General features: G+C 42.7%; 2 protein-coding genes across 10 annotated transcripts in view; one reads left to right on the top strand and one right to left on the bottom strand.

The window, feature by feature from the left end:
* The window catches only part of TCERG1 (transcription elongation regulator 1), a 61,956-nt gene extending 56,505 nt beyond the window's left edge, over nt 1-5,451 (top strand). For all 9 annotated transcript variants that reach the window (XM_086701249.1, XM_086701239.1, XM_086701230.1 and 6 more), the window contains 4 exons: nt 349-528; nt 1,437-1,520; nt 3,093-3,193; nt 4,381-5,451. In XM_086701249.1, the coding sequence (XP_086557375.1) occupies nt 349-528; nt 1,437-1,520; nt 3,093-3,193; nt 4,381-4,582 (567 nt within the window). In that variant the 3' untranslated portion in view covers nt 4,583-5,451. The remainder of the gene's footprint in view (nt 1-348; nt 529-1,436; nt 1,521-3,092; nt 3,194-4,380) is intronic.
* A 2,983-nt stretch (nt 5,452-8,434) lies between these two features.
* Nucleotides 8,435-9,762, bottom strand: GPR151 (G protein-coupled receptor 151). Its single transcript, XM_025925012.2, has one exon. It carries the CDS (start codon nt 9,754-9,756, stop codon nt 8,497-8,499), a length of 1,260 nt encoding a protein of 419 aa, XP_025780797.1. The 5' UTR covers nt 9,757-9,762; the 3' UTR covers nt 8,435-8,496.
* Between the last annotated feature and the right edge of the window lie 7,857 nt (nt 9,763-17,619).

The raw sequence follows: 17,619 nt of genomic DNA, 5'->3' as shown, positions 1-17,619 counted from the left end.
AGATCTGTTGGTGGGTTTTTTTTCCTGTCACCTCTTTAGTCCTGTAGCAAGATATTTCCTGTTTTATTTCTATCTATTTCTCCTACTGAAGGTTGGTAAGATGTTAAATAGAGTGCCTAAGTACGATTAAAGTAATTCTCTTCATCTTTCTACACCTCTGAATCCATACTTGATAGCTTGCTTGGGTGAGCTCTGAGAGGTGGGATTTCTGGTGTGACTGTTTAAGGTGGAGTCACCAGAAGCTTCCGTTATTAATTGTATCATTCCTAAACTAAATAAATAAGCCTTTTATTGTTGAAATGTGAAAAAAGAGATCTTTGGTGATAGAATTTGTTGGTACGTTTTTAGGTACGTTCTTCAGATGTGTCATGGTCTGATACTCGGAGGACTCTCCGAAAAGATCACCGTTGGGAATCTGGATCCTTGTTGGAAAGAGAGGAGAAAGAGAAACTTTTTAATGAACACATTGAAGCACTTACCAAAAAGAAGAGGGAGCACTTTAGGCAACTTCTGGATGAAACTTCTGCAGTAAGTCTCTTATTTTCCTTGTTTTAATCTAAATGGGTCTTTAAGAATAATTCCAGGGGTGCCTGGGTGGCGCAGTCGGTTAAGCGTCCGACTTCAGCCAGGTCACGATCTCGTGGTCCGTGAGTTCGAGCCCCGCGTCGGGCTCTGGGCTGATGGCTCAGAGCCTGGAGCCTGTTTCCGATTCTGTGTCTCCCTCTCTCTCTGCCCCTCCCCCGTTCATGCTGTCTCTCTCTGTCCCAAAAATAAATAAACGTTGAAAAAAAAAATTAAAAAAAAAAAAAAAAAAAGAATAATTCCAAAAACATCGTAGTGTCGTGGTCTTTAGATCTCTTACTGGAATGCATGGGTTTTATACACTTTCTTTTCTGTTTTTTTTTTTTCTTTTCTTTTTTAAGTAAAATGTTAATGGCATTCTTAACTATTTAGAAATTACTTCCTGCCGCAGTTTTCACATTCCTGGTGATTGATATTGGGCTTTGTTGTGTGATCATTGATCCCTCCTAATGATAGAATGATAGACTGAGTGGATTGCATCTTTTGCTCCATTTTCAGTTTCGTCCCATGGTCCCTTTCTTCCCTCCGTCGTTCACGTTTTCTTCTGATACCTGATCTCCTTTTGGTGGTGGTTTCTTCAGAAGTTACAGTGTTGCCTATGGGGATTCAGGGTTTGCAGGTGATTGTCTTAGGCCACCTTGAAATAGGACCATGAATATAACTCTGGTGGCCAACAACAAAAAGAAATTGTATTAAAGCTGCTTCCTGTCTCTAGCTAGTCCAATTACATTTGGGCATTATTACAGGAGATTGTAGGCCAGCGTGCAATACTGTGTACCGTATGTGCTGCCGCCATTTGATCTTTGCGATGAAAGTGAGTTGTATTTGTGTTTTTTATTCCTTGCCTTTCAAAGATTACCTTAACATCCACATGGAAAGAAGTAAAAAAAATCATTAAGGAAGATCCTCGGTGCATTAAGTTCTCCTCCAGTGACAGGGTAAGAGGATTTTGTCTGAGATTTACTGTCAGTTGATAAATATTAAATGTGGGCTTAATCAGCACCACCAGTATGTATTTTGATTAAACTGACATTGATGGTTTTAAGTGAATAACTTAAGAGTATGAGAAGTAAATCTGAATTTTAAGGTCATATTTTTTTTATCTTGCACTATACATTAATAAGACAGCAAAGTAGAAACTGTAAAAATGTCATCCTTGGGGTTAAGCCTGTGTTCTGGGATGTTAGAGCTTTACTGAAGCTGTAGTTTTTGTTTCTGGTATAGTCAGGTCCCACTACATAGACATTTTCAACCTGGCCATGGATACCAGGCTGTCAGAGCACCAGAGCCATGTTAGCAGAATGCCATAATGTGATCTTTTGTTGTTACATGCCCCGGAGACTGGAGTAGAGGAACTGCAGATGGGGGAAGTTTATAGAAGCTGAGCCCTGTTCTGGGACGCTCTCACTCCTGTGTGGAAAATGAGCTCCCCTGGGTTCTGAAATAGTGAATGATGCCAAGGATAGGGTAGCTGACCGCAGTCTTATTTTATCCCTTGGCCTTTCATTTGTTCCTTCTCCCCATCATTCTCCTTTCCCAGTTGGTTTCTCTAGGTCTAGGGTGCACAACCCCATAGAGCTATTATTCTTCCCCGTTTCCTTAAGATGGATTGTAGGGGCGCCTGGGTGGCGCAGTCGGTTAAGCGTCCCGACTTCAGCCAGGTCACGATCTCACGGTCCGTGAGTTCGAGCCCCGCGTCAGGCTCTGGGCTGATGGCTCAGAACCTGGAGCCTGTTTCCGATTCTGTGTCTCCCTCTCTCTGCCCCTCCCCCGTTCATGCTCTGTCTCTCTCTGTCCCAAAAATAAATAAACGTTGAAAAAAAAAATTAAAAAAAAAAAAAAAAGATGGATTGTAGATGTGTGGACCACAAAGTACACATGGCTGGGAAAGAGTGGTGGACCGATAGCTGACAGGTCTAGTCTTAGTTTCTAACTTTTCTGATTGTTTAAATTGACAATAATACTTTTTAATATTATTATTATTGTCATTATTAATATTAGCCCAAAGAGTTTATACCCATGATGCCTGTTCCTTACTAGAAAAGCTAAATGCTCAGGATCAGTTAGTACTAAGTTATGAATGTTATTTGGGGTTCTCCATAAGTTATACCACATTATTGTCTTGGTGTTAGAAGATAGAAGTACAGTCTACAGGAAATACCCCCTTAATTTCTTTATTTTCAAGAGTGTCTACCACTTGAGGTTGTTAGGAACACAAAAGGAGATATCCTGATAAAACCCTCAGCACAGTGTAGCACATTGCAAGCCCTCGGGCTTTAGCTACTGCTAATATATTGAGTGGTTCCTTGTTCTTGGCTTCTTTTTGCCTTAAAAATGTACATTGCATATTTTGCAGTTTAATGAATGCTGCGTGAACAAAAATGTACTTTCTAGCCTTTTTCTTTGGAATTATTTATGATGTGACTTACAAATTACCGGTTTAATAAATAATTGATAGTAATTTTGGAATTTGTGACTTTTTTTTTTTAAATCTTACTGTCCTTTTGCAGAAAAAACAAAGAGAGTTTGAAGAATACATCAGAGACAAGTACATCACAGCCAAAGCTGACTTCAGGACGCTTTTGAAAGAGACCAAATTTATAACATATAGGTGTGTGCAATGAAATGTTTCATATCCGCAGTCATTGTCTTTACTAGTCCTTACTCTAATGGCCAGAGCATTCTATGCATTCACACACATGTTGACATTATTAATTTTTAGGAATAAGAAGAAGCCAATTTTATTAAAGGCCAAATACAGCCCATGTCTACCTTACTTTTTTTTTTTTTTTTTTTTAAAGAAAGGGCCCAGATGTCAATTCTTATTTTGTGTTACCCACCCATCCAGTTTTTTAAACACACTTTTGTTTTTACTTCACTGCTTTTTTAGGAGTACCCCCCGCTTGATAAGAGTTGTATTTGTGAAGAGATTTCTTAAACAGTCCTTCACTGTCCATTGTCTCTGCCTCCTGTGAAGACTATTCAGTGTTGTGGAACATTTCTTAAGCTTGAAATCCTCTTAAGCTCAGCAAAACCTTTTTTTTTTCCAGATGATAGCAGTTTGCTGGATACTTTTAAATACAAATTTTAAACGATAAAAATCAGTTTCTAGACAAGATTTCTCTGTAACGTGCCCAGTAGTTCCACATTCCCAACCGTTTTACCATCAGGAAAACAAGTTTACAATGCTCAATGCTTAGCAGTCAGTGCACAGGAAAGCAGTTTTGTTTCATGCTCCAGCTTTTCTTCCTTTAAGAGAAAAATTGGAAACATCTTAATGAAGGGTATGTGCACGGGAGGATAGATAGTGCTGAGGGTGTGGTTTTTAGGTATTTTGTCATTGGATTTTTTGGTCAGGATCCTTAATGTTTTGCATCAGCTTGGGCTTTTAAATTAGATGTGAAGTAAGACTTCTTTCTACATTTTTATAGTTAATTTAGTGAAAGATGTGAAAGTGAAAGCTTGTGAAAGATGCTGGGATTGGCAGCCCCGCAGACTGAAGTCCTCTGTTCATCCACAGAACAGGTACAGCACGGGCAAGATTTACCCACCCACCCTCAGCCCTGATCTGGAGGGACCACCAGTAGGGGTGGGAGGGTAATTCAGCTTCTGAGGCCCTTTCACTCCTTGGAGTCTTTGCTGAGGCGATTTACAAAGGTGACCACTGCAGTGAAATTTTTCTTAAAAAAAAAAAAAAAAATGGAAACACAATTAGGAACTAGATGGACATTTCCAGCTCATTTCTGAAAGACCTGTGAACAGCAGTCAGTAATTCTTGGACTTGTTTTCTTATTTCAGATCCAAAAAGCTAATCCAGGAATCTGATCAGCACCTGAAAGATGTAGAAAAAATTTTGCAGAACGACAAACGGTATCTAGTACTAGACTGTGTGCCAGAAGAGAGGCGTAAACTGATTGTGGCCTATGTGGATGACCTGGATCGCCGGGGTCCACCCCCACCTCCCACAGCGTCAGAGCCCACGAGACGATCAACAAAATAATTCTCAGTACTCTTCCACAGGGGTATCTTAATTCAAAAACGCTTGCATGAGCCAATTTCCAGGTTTTTACATGTATGTGCATTAGTCAGACTATTGGAGAACCATCTGACGAACAGAAGGAGAAGCATTCGTGAACAGTTTCTGAACAGAGAACACTTTGGAAATAATTTATGCTTTTCTTTGTGTGGCATGACTGACATACATACTCAAATATAGGCTGTCTCTAGTAAATCTAAAATCTTGAAGCTAAAAATCATCCTTTTATGAGGTGTGGAAGTCAGTGACTTTTGGTGACGTTCTTTCTAGCAGTGTTAAACATGCAAGACGTAAGAGCATTTGTGGTTTGAACTTGCAAGATGCAAATACCACAGACTCCAAGAAAACCTAAGTTAGGGTTTGTTTTGTTTTGATTTTGTTTTTTAAAGCGGGTAAAAGAGAAAACACTGAAAATTGAATTCTTATCTTCCAGAGGCTAAGATTATTATAATGGACATACTTTTACCTTTGTCTCTAAAGAACACTTTAGTTTTGTTTGTTCACTTATGTGCTTTGATTACCCCCTCTGAATTCTAGGCCAAGTCTTGTTTAGCCTAAGAGAAGATTTATTTAGTAATTTCTTCTCAGGTATGGAACCACGGTCATAACTAACATGTTGGCCAGAATAGGACTGATGGTTAAACACGTTTTATTTACCATTAAGTGATCTTTATCAAATATTCTGGATTAGACAACAAATTATCTTTCTTGGGTGTTCCCTGTAAACTATACTCCAGTTTGAATGTTAAACTTTTGTTTCTAAAGTTTAATTTTAAGATGTTTGAATGTTCAGTTTATGTATTTGAACTACAATAAACCAACCCTTTTTATATGTGTGGATTGTATATGATTATTGTTGTGGAACCTATAACAAAGACATCTTTTAAACCTGTTCATTAAAGCAGTAGCAACTGTAATTTGGCACAGAGAAAGTTGACTTCCAATCCTATATATCACATAGTTTTTAAAGGCTTGAATATAATAAATTATTTGCAGTATAAAAGGGAAGGAATTTGTAAAGAACCATTTTGGTGCTCAGTCTCTTAGCAATATCCTACTGCCTCATAGCAAGAAGATGCTGGTTTTTTGTTTGTGTGTTTTCTTGTTTTTGTCTCTATGTTAACACAATTGATGGTGAAGCCTTCTTGGCACCCTTTCAGTGTGCCCTGCACATCATACCGTGGAACATACCTTTGACCTCCACTCGCTCTTTCTAGCTGTACCTCCCCACTTTAAAGATTCCCGTCTCATTCCTTCATAGATTTCTCATTTCAGAGTACCACATCCATGTTTAAGAAAAATGGGTTAATTGGATAACTTATCTTCCCTTTTCTCTCCCATCTCCTGTGATTGCAGCAAAACCTAAAATGAGGAAATACCAGTAGATTGTATGTTCTGTGCACACAGACAGATCACATGCATACAGACTCATTCACACTTAACATTACTTAGTACTTAGCTTAAATATATTAATTGTTACGGAAATCATGTATGTGAGAAACTGGAATTAACTGACTAAGGTCCTAACCTGTACAATTTGAAAATGAACAAGATAGTTTTTCCCCTTTCCCCCCCCTTTTTTGAAGGTCATTTGTATAAACCCATTGAGTGATTTTTAAGTTCTGTGAGGCATGAAACTGAAGTGTTTGCCAAAAGGAGCACAGCTGTTGTAGGAATATCACTGGCCAGCAGAAGTAAAAGCTCTTAGAAGGCTTTATTTTGTTTTGAATTCCACGTAGTGGTGTTTGCCCACTCACTGTTTTGTTTCTCACAGTTGAAAAGTGTGAAAAAAAAAAAAACAACAAAAACAACGGTTTGGTGATACCTATCCTAATTTCCTACTTCTGTTGTAAAGTATTTGGGATTGACTGTTCATTTAAGGTGCAAATCAAGCTTTACTATGCAGATTTCTTTAAAAGACCAAGTCAGGACTCTGTATATTAGGTTTTTAATGAAAAGGTCATCATAATTACACTGTTTCAGTATCTGCATCTTGACTTGGCGCTTACTGTCAAACTCCTTAAAGATATGTGATACAGTTTACCCTGAGACCTATGTCAATACTAAGGTCTGACCTCCCCATAAAGCCCCATTGTGCCAAGTGATGATTTTGAAAGGCGCATTCAAGACAAAGACAGCTCTAAGTCTCCAAAACTATCTGAAGTAAAGCAATTGTTTTTATTTGTTTACAAGTTAAAATGTCAAAACAGTGGAAGCTCACATCCAGCATTTACTATATTATATAGTGAACAATCGAATTCAAATAGTTCACCACAGTTTTCAAGGTAATCCCTTTGTATAACTGTCTCACAAAACAGTATTTGGGTATTTGGGTTAAATTGTACTTTGTGATCTTGTGAGCCTTAAAATAAAAATTTGTAATGAACCAGATAAAATGAAATCAGCCCTATCTTCTGTGTTGAAAGCAAACCACGACCATTTGTAAAGACAAAAAAACATACCCTAAAACCCATAGACTGGACATTTTTTAAAAAATACAAATTCCATCCACAGCATATTTTTGTATTTTAACTTCCCCATGGCTTGGCAAAATGGCAGTTTTTTTTCTGAGGGAACCCCACAATGAAAATACCCCAGAGTTCCATTATAAAGTAATCAAGAATCATGGATAAATGTCCTTATGTTTAATAGGGAAAGAAATGTATCATAATGATTGTTTTATTGGGTATGATTTACCTTGTTGTAAAATGAAGTTGTTGCCTTTTACTTGAATTATATTGGTAAAGTGTTTGGGAACACAAAATTTAGTAGTATTGCTTTTCTTTCTCCATTGCCTTTGTGCTGTTTGTTTTCTATTCTTAGCCAAATTCTGTCCTGTATCCATGGAATTTTTTCTTTTCCTATTATTTTTTTTTTTTCCTTGTTACTCTTGATCATCTTTGTAACAAAGACCCTGAGGTATTTTAAAACTTGGGCAGGGTTCAGTGAGTTCAGTGTTCAGGGGACATTTAGTACCATTTAACAAAAGGAAGATCACCATCTCCGTTCCTTCTTTATACTTGAGGATTGCCTTCAGTAATTAATACTTTTGTCATTAACTACAGTTTATATTTATCTTGACAGAAAGGAGGTATCGGGAGGAACAGATTGATAGCAGCTTGTAGAAGAGTACTTTGCTCCTGCATCTTGGAAGCGTAGGTAATTGGGAAGAGAAAGGGCAGTTTTTAAAGTTCTTTCTCCATATCAGAATTTAGAATGTCATGCTAATTAAGCTGCAAAAATCCTCTGATTTAGCAAATGAAGACTCACGGAGACCTCGTTACAAAGACTAGCGAAGCAGGTTTTAGTGTAAGGCGAAGCTTAGCCAAAATAAGCCACGGTTTGAAATCAGCCCACAATGAAGTGGTGATCCTTATTCTGGCAACCTTCAGGCATGGAAAATCTACGTGGATTTTCATAAAGTAAATTTTGAGCTTAAGTGAAATAAAGTTTGCTGAGTGAAGTTAAGGCTAGCAGGTTCAGGAAGAAGGTAGAAGTAAAGGAGTCCAGCCTTTGACAAAGATAAGCTCTACTCCAGCCAGTACAGGGTAGTCCTAAGGAGTACCCAGTAAGAGAGCAGTTGCGAACAAGGGACAGAGAGTGTCTGGGATTTCTATTCACGTGTGACAGAAGCATCTTCACACAACACTGAAGTTAATTCTTTGGATAGCCAGGATATAATTCTGAAACATCACCATGACTCCTAACACGGTGTTCTACTTACCAGATGGCACATTTTGAAAATGCATACTGTGAAGCATTTTTGTAATTCCTAGAGTTAGTAACTGGACCATGGTTTATGTCATAAAGTGCAGTATCGACAAGCAGCAGTGCAAGTAAATACATTAATCACAATTTGTTTTGCTTGGAAAATTAATCTATTTATCACAGTCTCCCATCTCTTGATCGTCATGTTCCCAGGGGGTAGGGTCATTGTCTTGTACACAAGGGACTGTGTCCCTCTCATGCCAAAACTGCTCTACATCAGGAAGGATGGGGATCTGTGCCTTCTCCGTTCTGTCTACACTGGAGGAGGGAGAGCCAGGCTTCTCTCTCTCTGGTATGGGTGCTGGGGACTCTGGAGATGGGACATTGTCGGGAGGGACATTTGAGTTACCAGCTGGTGTTTTCTGAGACTCTGAGGCAGTTGGTGGTTTTTTGGTTATCATCCATTTCCACAAGCCTTTCAGGCCTTCCTTGAACTCTTCTGACATCACTAGGAAAATGAGAGGATTTGCCGAAGAGATGGAAAACATAAGGACTTGAGACAGGGCTATGAAACCTTGTGGTGGGGCTGGGCCTCCAGCCTTCAGATGCCAGATCCACAGCCACGCTATCCAGTCAGGGAGCCACAGCACAGCAGAGGTGACAGCGATACTCAGCAACATCACTGTGAGCTGTCTGGAGCGCATCTGGTTTCTCAGATTTTGAGTCTTAGTGCCTCGTTTCTTACACTGACCATAAGCTCTCCAGAAATAAAAACTGGCAGAGAGTAATGGAAGACAAAACACCAGGAGAGGGTAGAGCTTACCAAACATTGCCATGAACTTTTCGGCCACTGGGGGGACGTCCATGAGGCACATTTCCACACCTGCATGAAGCCTGGTGGTGCTAAAGAACCATTCTGGCAGGGGGAGCAGGCTAGCTACAGCCCAGATGGCCACCAGCACTGCCCAGATGGTGCAGTTGTGGATACTTACTTGCTTGGCTGGGTCACTCGCATACATGAAGCATGCTTTGGCCACGGCAACGATCGTCAGGCTCTTGGCTGCCATGCACGTGTGGATGAACCAGTCAGAGGACTTGCAGACAAACCAGCCTAGGTCCCAAACCCCTTTGAAGTATGCTGTCGCTCGGACGGGTGCAGAAAACAGCAGGAGAGAGAGATCAGCCAGGTTTAGATTCAGAATCAGGGAGTGGATCATGGATGGCTTCCCTTTCCAAGCGCTATGAAGGAGGACGCCAATCACGCAAAGGTTCCCCATGAAGCCCACCAGGCAGACGGCCACCAAGAGAGCTGGGACGATGGTCCTCCAGTCCTTGGAGTCAGAGGGCAGGTACCCTCCGGCAAAGTGGAGGTGAGCAGACGACACGTTCATGGTGCTGGAGTTGGAGTCTGTGGAGGCAGCTGCCAGCATCCCCTCTTCCACGCGGCTCGTCCTTACAGAAGTCAGCTTCTTTCTGTCTTCCTGCCCCGGCTCTTTTGCCTAGGAAATAAATAGGCTGTCATCCGTGTCAGATGACACCTCTGGACCCTCCCCTTGCTTGTTTCCTGAGAGCAGAGTGTGGAAGAACGTGGACCCGACTCTGCCTTATGTGACGCGTCTCCGCTGCACTGAATGGTGAGCAGCAGGGCTGCTCGGGTGCCTCTCATTAGCAAGCCTCAGGTCAGATCGGCAGCCCTGTGGGGCCAAAGCCCCAGAGACTCATAAATGATAAATGAGGACAACATACATGTAAGTGGGCTCTGTTCCTGGGGTGGGGGGGAGGGGTGTCACGCGCCAGTCAGGCAATCGTTTTCAGCCAGCTGTTTCTAAAATCTTGACTGCCGTCTGTAACTCAATGAAGCCCGCATCTGAGCAAGTCGGTCTTTTGCACAGAAACCTGGACCAGAATCACCCGCTTACTTGATGCACCAGGTCTGGAGCAGGGCCCAAGAATGTGCATTTCTAACAAGTCCCCAGGGGATGTGGATGTCAGGGGTTGATCTGAAGCAAGGACCGATGCTGCTTTTCCCCCTGCGGAGATGGGCTGCTGCCTTCACCCATCCTACCCCACTGGCAGCCGGCTGAGAGCAAACACGCAGAGGAGGAAGGAAAACAAAAACTGCAAAGAAGTCCTACGGAAAAATCAAATTACAAATGACTCTAAATTTAGTCGCACGATTGCAAGTTTCTTTAGAAGTGATGATAGTTAGACTCTGAGCTAGAACACATTGAATACCATTTCAGCAACTGATGACGATGATGAAGGCAACCAAATGATGAATTAGGCTGCTCTGCAGACAGAACTCCCAGAGGAGTTACCTAGACGGGAGGAATAAAAGAAAAATAAACAATTTCTGTGGGGAAGGCGCCTTAGGCATTTTAAAGGAAGTTACATGTTAAAGTAGAAAAAAAAAATTCACAGAAAAAAAATGATTCTAGAACCAGTCTTGACATTCTATGGTGGCCAGTGGAAAGGTGCTCTGGAGGAATCTGAGGAGCTAGGGTCATTCGGGCAAAGGGGTTTGTGGAATCGCCACGAAGACGCGCCCTCCTCTAAGCCTGGCGGAACCAGGAATGCTCTGTGTCCGACACAAAAAGTGCTGGGCTGGCAGTCTGACCTTTGGGTTCTGGTACCAGCTCTGTTTTCTATCAATTTGTCTCTGGAAACTAAGGGAATGACATTGAAAAATTCCTCAAAGCCTGAGCCATCTCGGCTCTAAACTGCCAGAATAAGCAGCCCCTGAATATTGGGAAAGCTGTCTGTGCTGGTTTTCCTGGTCTGTCTGCCTTCCCCTTCTTTCTGGGAAGTCGTGGTGCTTAAGCAAACAGTAGTGGGGGGCAGTGCCTTGTCCCAGCAGTGCGCCGTAACCCCCAGTTAGCGCTTTGGACGGTGAAACAATAGACGCCTCAACAGCAGCAGCACTTGTGGGGGGCGAAGAGGCCCCCTCCATCTCATGGGGAGGAACGTGGGGGGCGGTGCACAGAAACTCACTGAGCACTGCTGGAAGCAAATGGACATCGTGGGAATTATACACTAGCTGGAGTATGTGGAGGACAGCGGTTTGGGACCACAAACAAATACTCCTTCGTATCATGGCTTCAAGCTTATGATGGTCTTCAGGAGAAGACCGGTAAGACAAACAGCTACCTACATGAGTTCAAGAAGGCTTTAACATCTCCAAAGTCTGATCTTTAAAAGATGACTAAGGAAACTAAGCCCCGTTATGTGGCTCTTCCCCAGCCTGTTAAAATGGACTTGGAGACGAATTTGGTGGTCCAGCTAGAGACCAAATGTATGGCCTGAAGAACTGCAAGCCTGAGTTTTTCACATTTTCTGGAGGTAATTTACTTTAACTTTTTATTTTGAAATAATTGCAGTCCGACTTGACTTTGGCTCAGGTCACGATCTCAAAGTTGTGGAGATGTGAGATGGAGACCCACATCAGGCTCTGTGCTGATGGCGTGGAGCCTGCTTGGCATTCTCTCTCCCTGTCTCTCTCTTTCTCTCTGCCCCTCTCCACCTCAAAATAAATAAACTTTAAAAAAATAAATTAAAAAAAGAGACTATATGCTTACAGCAAAAAGGAATTTTCTCCATTGGCAGGTTGCATTACCTAGTCCAAGTTTTTGCTTTTCTTTTGATACATCAGCATTTGTGCATCTAGGTATTGACAAGTGTTATATGTAGCTTGTATCCACTTTCTCTTCATGTTAACATCATTTGCATTTAAAGGCTAGATATAACTTAGCAAACCTAAAGGAAGAAAACCCACCATATGCATTTCTTCTTATTTGTAAGTTGATCTTTGTTGATAACATATTCACTGAAATATAGGACTAAGTTGTATGCATAGCGAACATTTGTCAGGTTTCCCTATTTTTATTTATTTTGGAAAGTTGCCTCATATTTGAGCCCCTTTCCTGATTGATAGAAGGGATCATGGGGAGAAATTATGAGAGGGAGGTGGATTGAGCAAGTACAATACAGAAATGAAATGGGTAGTTATTTGGGATGAAAAGGGAAGGCAGCCTCCGCATCCCAAAATGCTGGAAACAAACCAAATGCCCACACTGGTGAATGACTAAGTAAATTACATTCATGCAGCGGAATACTATTCAGCCACATGAAGGAATGACTCATGCTACAGCATACATAGGTGAACCTCAGAAATACTCTGCTAAGTGAAAAGAGGCCAGACACAGAGACCGCATGCTGTAAATTTCCTTTTAGATGAAATGTCCAGAAAAGACAAAAATACGGAGACAGAAAGTAGATTAGTGGTTTCCTGGGGCTGGGGCTGGGGTGGGAAAAGCGGTGAGTGCAGATAAGCACAAAGGATCTTTTTGAGGTCATGGAAGTGTGTTAAAATTGGATTGTGGGGATGGCTACACAACTCTAAATGTATGGAAACTCTTGTATACTCAACATGGGTGGATTTTATGGTATGCAAATTACACCTCAATAAAGCTTTTTTCTTTTCTTTTTTTTTTAAGAGTCATTTGGGAGGGAGAAATAAAAGGTAAAGAGCAGATCTGTCCCTGCTCTTAGAATGCTCAGCTGGCTCCAGGAGAAGGGATATTCTATTCTGAGATTGTGATTTACAGACACAAATTATGCAGCCAGGGAGAGATTGCGGTTTAGAAGGACCCAAAGGAAAGTGCTGGCCGGGGAAGGAGGACATCTGAGGTCAGCAGAGAGAAAGGGAGAGTTTTAGAATTTGTTGTCTCTGGTGCTGGTTCCCCAGCTTGGAAATGGACTCCCAACACAGCCTTCTGCCTCCACTCCATACTCATGCTAAGCCCCCAGCAGCAATGCCACCGCCGCTCCCGCCCCCAAATGCCTAGATGGGTCCTAGGCTGCTCTTCCATGGGGACACCCCCATGGTGGTGACGTTAAGAGGAAGCCCCCTGGAAATTGAGTGGTAGTAATAAAACAGATAATATAAGCCATAGACTTTTTTTTTTTTTTTTTTTTTAAATTTTAAGTTGCAAACGACCTCAGCCAGTTTATAAACTTCAAAGGAACCCAGACAGCTTCAAGCCTCCATTGAGCTGACAGCCCAGAGCCTGGAGCCTGCTTCGGATTCTGTGTCTCTCTGCCTCTCTGCCCTTCCCCTGCTCATGCTCTATCTCTCAAAAATGAATAAATGCTAAAAAAAAAGAAAGAGAGAGAGAGAGAGAGAGAGACAGAGAGACAGAGAGAGAGAGAGAGAGAGCCCAGACAAAGCAAAGTGGTGGGCAAGATTTTAAGTGGCTTAAAAAAAAAAAAGAGGGGCGCCTGGGTGGCGCAGTCGGTTAAGCGTCCGACTTCAGCCAAGTCACGATCTCGCGGTCCGTGAGTTCGAGCCCCGCGTCGGGCTCTGGGCTGATGGCCCAGAGCCTGGAGCCTGTTTCTGATTCTGTGTCTCCCTCTCTCTCTGCCCCTCCCCCGTTCATGCTATGTCTCTCTCTGTCCCAAAAATAAATAAACGTTGAAAAAAAAAATTTAAAAATAAAAAAAAAAAAAAAAGAAAGAAAAGAAAGAAATCCAGGGTAGTTAACCTACAGTGTTATATTAGTTTTAGGTGTGCATAAGTGGCTTTTGATAAAAGCAGAGCTAAGTAGGATCTCTTAGCAGGGCTGGGCAAAGTTTACCCTATAGCTCAGGTCCAGGGCATAGTGATAATAACATCACTGATTGGAGGAGTCCTAAGTGCCAACCCGAGTGCTAAGCGTCCTGTGCACTGAACCTCGGGACAGCTTCTGGGGACGGTGCTACTGCTAAGACCCTCCTCTTACAGATGCTGACGCTGAGGCATGGAGACCTGAAAGGACTTTCCCATGGGTCTGTAGATCACACAGCTAATAGATGGCAGAATTGGGATCGTGAGCCCGGTGGGTCTGGCCCCAGAGTTGGGGTTCCAGAACTGCTGTTCATAAGTACTGTGCTATCCTGCACCCCTAAAGAAGCTGTGGGGTAGTGTTCTTTAAGATCACAATTGTGAAACTCGTATAGTTCAGTCCAACAACAGGTATTGAGCCCTTTGGCTCTGGGGATACAAAGCTTGTGGACTTTTCTTTCAGTTAAATATTCACTGAGTCACTTCACCTCTGTGCCAAACACCAAACATCTGTGCTCAACCTTGGGGCCGCAGGCGGTGCAAGAGCTCCTTTTCTTAAGGAGCTGCAATCTAGTTGGAGAGATGAATGGACAGGAAAGTTCAGTGACAGTGCTGCAAGGGGGGTGGCCATCGTGGGCACCTGAAGCAAACTAAGAGCCGGTGGGGGAGGGTCTGACCATCAGAGGCCTCCTGCAGATGGGAAGTCTCAGCCCTGCCCCGACCTGCTCATCTCTGCCACAGCCTTTTTTGAGTTCATCAGTGCTGTGAATTCAGTCTCCCTGTATGAAACACACCGGAAAACAGCTATCTCTTATCAGAGGAGTTAGCAGGGTTTGCTTTGGGTGTCCGAGAGTTAATCTCTCCTTCTGCCTGTAGGTTTGCAGGCTCTGAACATTGCCCAGGAAGCTCTGGGAGGAGCAGAGTGGATCGGGCTGGGCTTTGCCGACCAGCAGTTGGTGAGCTCGTTGAGTGTGCCCAGCTCTGGCTGTGCGGGCATTCTCTAAGTTAGCCCTCAGGGACCCCGACTCCTTACTCTCCCCTCTCTCCCACTCCACTGTTGAGGAAGAGCCACGACACATGGTTGGTGTTTCCTTCTTTGCTGATGGCTTTGGTTCATTGAGGCTCCCTTTTCCCAGGGCCACGGGTCGTGCTATCTTTTGGACTACTGTTAACTTGTTTCTGTGGAGTATATCTGGCTGTGGGGTCTTCCTGACTGGCAAATCCCATTACTTCGGGTCTAGCGTCTTGGAGTGTGGTTCCAGGCTGCAGGTGCATGCTGAGTGACAGTCTGTCTATGAGTGGTGAATGGGTCTGGCCGGGTCTGGGTGGCCACTCCTACAAGACAGCACCCCCTCCTGTTTCTGCTATTGGTTAGGTACCTCTGAAGTCCACTGTAGGGATGGCTAGCCTGTAGATTTCAAATTCCGCAGACTGGGAGCTGGGAGATCTGAACCCTGCCCCTAAAAAGTGAGACTGTTATACCTGAAAGCAGCCCTTTTGCGCTGTGTGGGTCAAAACTTTTCCAGGTAGGGAGACTGATGCTCTAACTGTGGACATGACTTGTTGAGGCCGCTGGATCCTGGGTAGCAGGGCACAGGCTGGGATCCACGAATCTCAGCTGACGCTTCTTGTTTTTCACATTGTCTTGCCCTTTTTCCTGCTAAGGATTTTTTTTTTTTTTTTTTTTTTTGGTTAATGGTTCATGTTTTGATTTTATGGAGGATAACATTTGACATAGATGTGAAGGACAGTAAGAGTATAAGGAGGTTGGTGCATCTTGGCTGCTTAGGCAGAACTTGAAACTTTCTTTTGAAAAAAATCACTCCAAGTCCCATTGAAACACAGCTGTGGTTGATATTACGGTGTATTTAATTTGACCTTTTTTTCCCCCTTCCTGACAGTTTGTTTGCTTCTTACATTGTTACAATGTGAATGATAATTGTAGCTATGGTTTTTGTTATAATGTAACCAGAGGCCCTGATCAAAGACATCCTGGAGAGCACTATGTCAGGGATTGATTTCATCCCAGTGAAGATGACACAGGTCTCTCTCTCTCTCTCTCTTTTATAAGGGCACAAAAGGAATAACCTTTCAGCAAGAAAAAGACTAAAATATTTATTTGGGCCCAGAATGGTTAAAATCCTGCTTTGGACACAGTCATCCCGTCCCTGGCTACAGCTACTTTGTTCTTGTAGGGTATCATTTGTTGTGGGTCCTTAAAGAATGACAGGTCTCATCATTCAGAGGAAAATCTAGTTTAAAAAAAAAAATCAAAATTCCATTGCCATGTCCATTTCTTTTACCTTCTTTTTAAAAAAGAACTCTGTTGAGCTATGATTCACATACCATACGGCCTACTCCATCTGTACAGTTCAGTGGTTTCTTGTATTTTACTCTTTGCACCTTCTTGCCGGTCCTGATGGGATGGTTTCTTCGGCACGGACTAGAGAGCTGTGTCCACAGAATCCAGCAGGTGGCGCCTGGCATCGTCTGTCACCTGTGCACCAGCCGAACAGGGGAAGAAATGTGCGGTATTCAGAGATGCGGCGCTGAGCTCCTTTCCTCGAGGTGTGTTAAGAAAGGAAGAGTACCTTGCCACCCCTGAGTCTGGGATTCTTTTTTCTTTTTAAAATGGGAGATGGGGCGCCTGGGTGGCGCAGTCGGTTAAGCGTCCGACTTCAGCCAGGTCACGATCTCGCGGTCTGTGAGTTCGAGCCCCGCGTCAGGCTCTGGGCTGATGGCTCAGAGCCTGGAGCCTGTTTCCGATTCTGTGTCTCCCTCTCTCTCTGCCCCTCCCCCGTTCATGCTCTGTCTCTCTCTGTCCCAAAAATAAATAAACGTTGAAAAAAAAATTAAAAAAAAAAATAAAATGGGAGAGGAAGCTCTTGTGTTCTATAAGTTTTGTCCTTGCATTTTTATCCTTGGGAGGGATAAAAAGTTAAAAAAAATTTTAAATTAAATGTCCTTAATGACTGAATAGCATAACTCCACATCTTTGAAAGAAAAGATGTTTGGACAGAGAGGGAAAGAGGCAAGAACTTGATTCCAAATATTTCAACCTGGGTACACAAAGTTGGTTCAGGTAGCTTTGCTGCTGAGCGCATTAACATATGCTCGTTCAGCCCCTCGTTCTAAATCCCTGATGAAAGTTCAGGACATTCTTGTAAAACTTTTCTACTTTCTGCATTATTTTATCCCACCCCGCCCCCCCCCCCCCCCATACTTGGAATGGACAAAAGTTGAAATAAGTAAGTTGGAGTTACTTTCATGAAGTAGGTTTATCATTTTTACTGTCGTAAAAAAATTTAAATTAGATAAAGGAGTTGATAGTGTCATCATTTGGTAGAAGAAACTTAAAAGCCCCAGAGATTTTGACCTGATAATAGTTAGAAAACTGTTAGTTGCTGAACTGAGCTAGACCCCGGATTCCTGATTCTGGATCCAGCTCTTCCCACCAGATAAGACTTGCAACGGAACATCAGTCGCTTGAGAGATGTTTTCAGGTATTCTGTATTAGTTTCCTATTCCTGCTGTAATAAGTTACCATGAACTTAGTGCCTTAAAACAATACAAGCCATCTTACAGTCCTGGAGATGAAAAGTCCTAAAGTCAAGTGTCAGCAGGGCCGCATTCCTTCGAGGAGCTCTAGGGGAGACTCCATTTCCTCCTCTTGGCCAGGTTCTAGAAGGTGCCT

Source organism: Puma concolor, chromosome A1 (assembly GCF_028749965.1).
Source record: "Puma concolor isolate L17-30 chromosome A1, mPumCon1.1.hap2, whole genome shotgun sequence".
Lineage (NCBI taxonomy): Eukaryota > Metazoa > Chordata > Mammalia > Carnivora > Felidae > Puma > Puma concolor.
The sequence above is the reverse complement of the archived record's forward strand: the minus strand, read 5'-3'. Positions and strand labels throughout refer to the sequence as shown.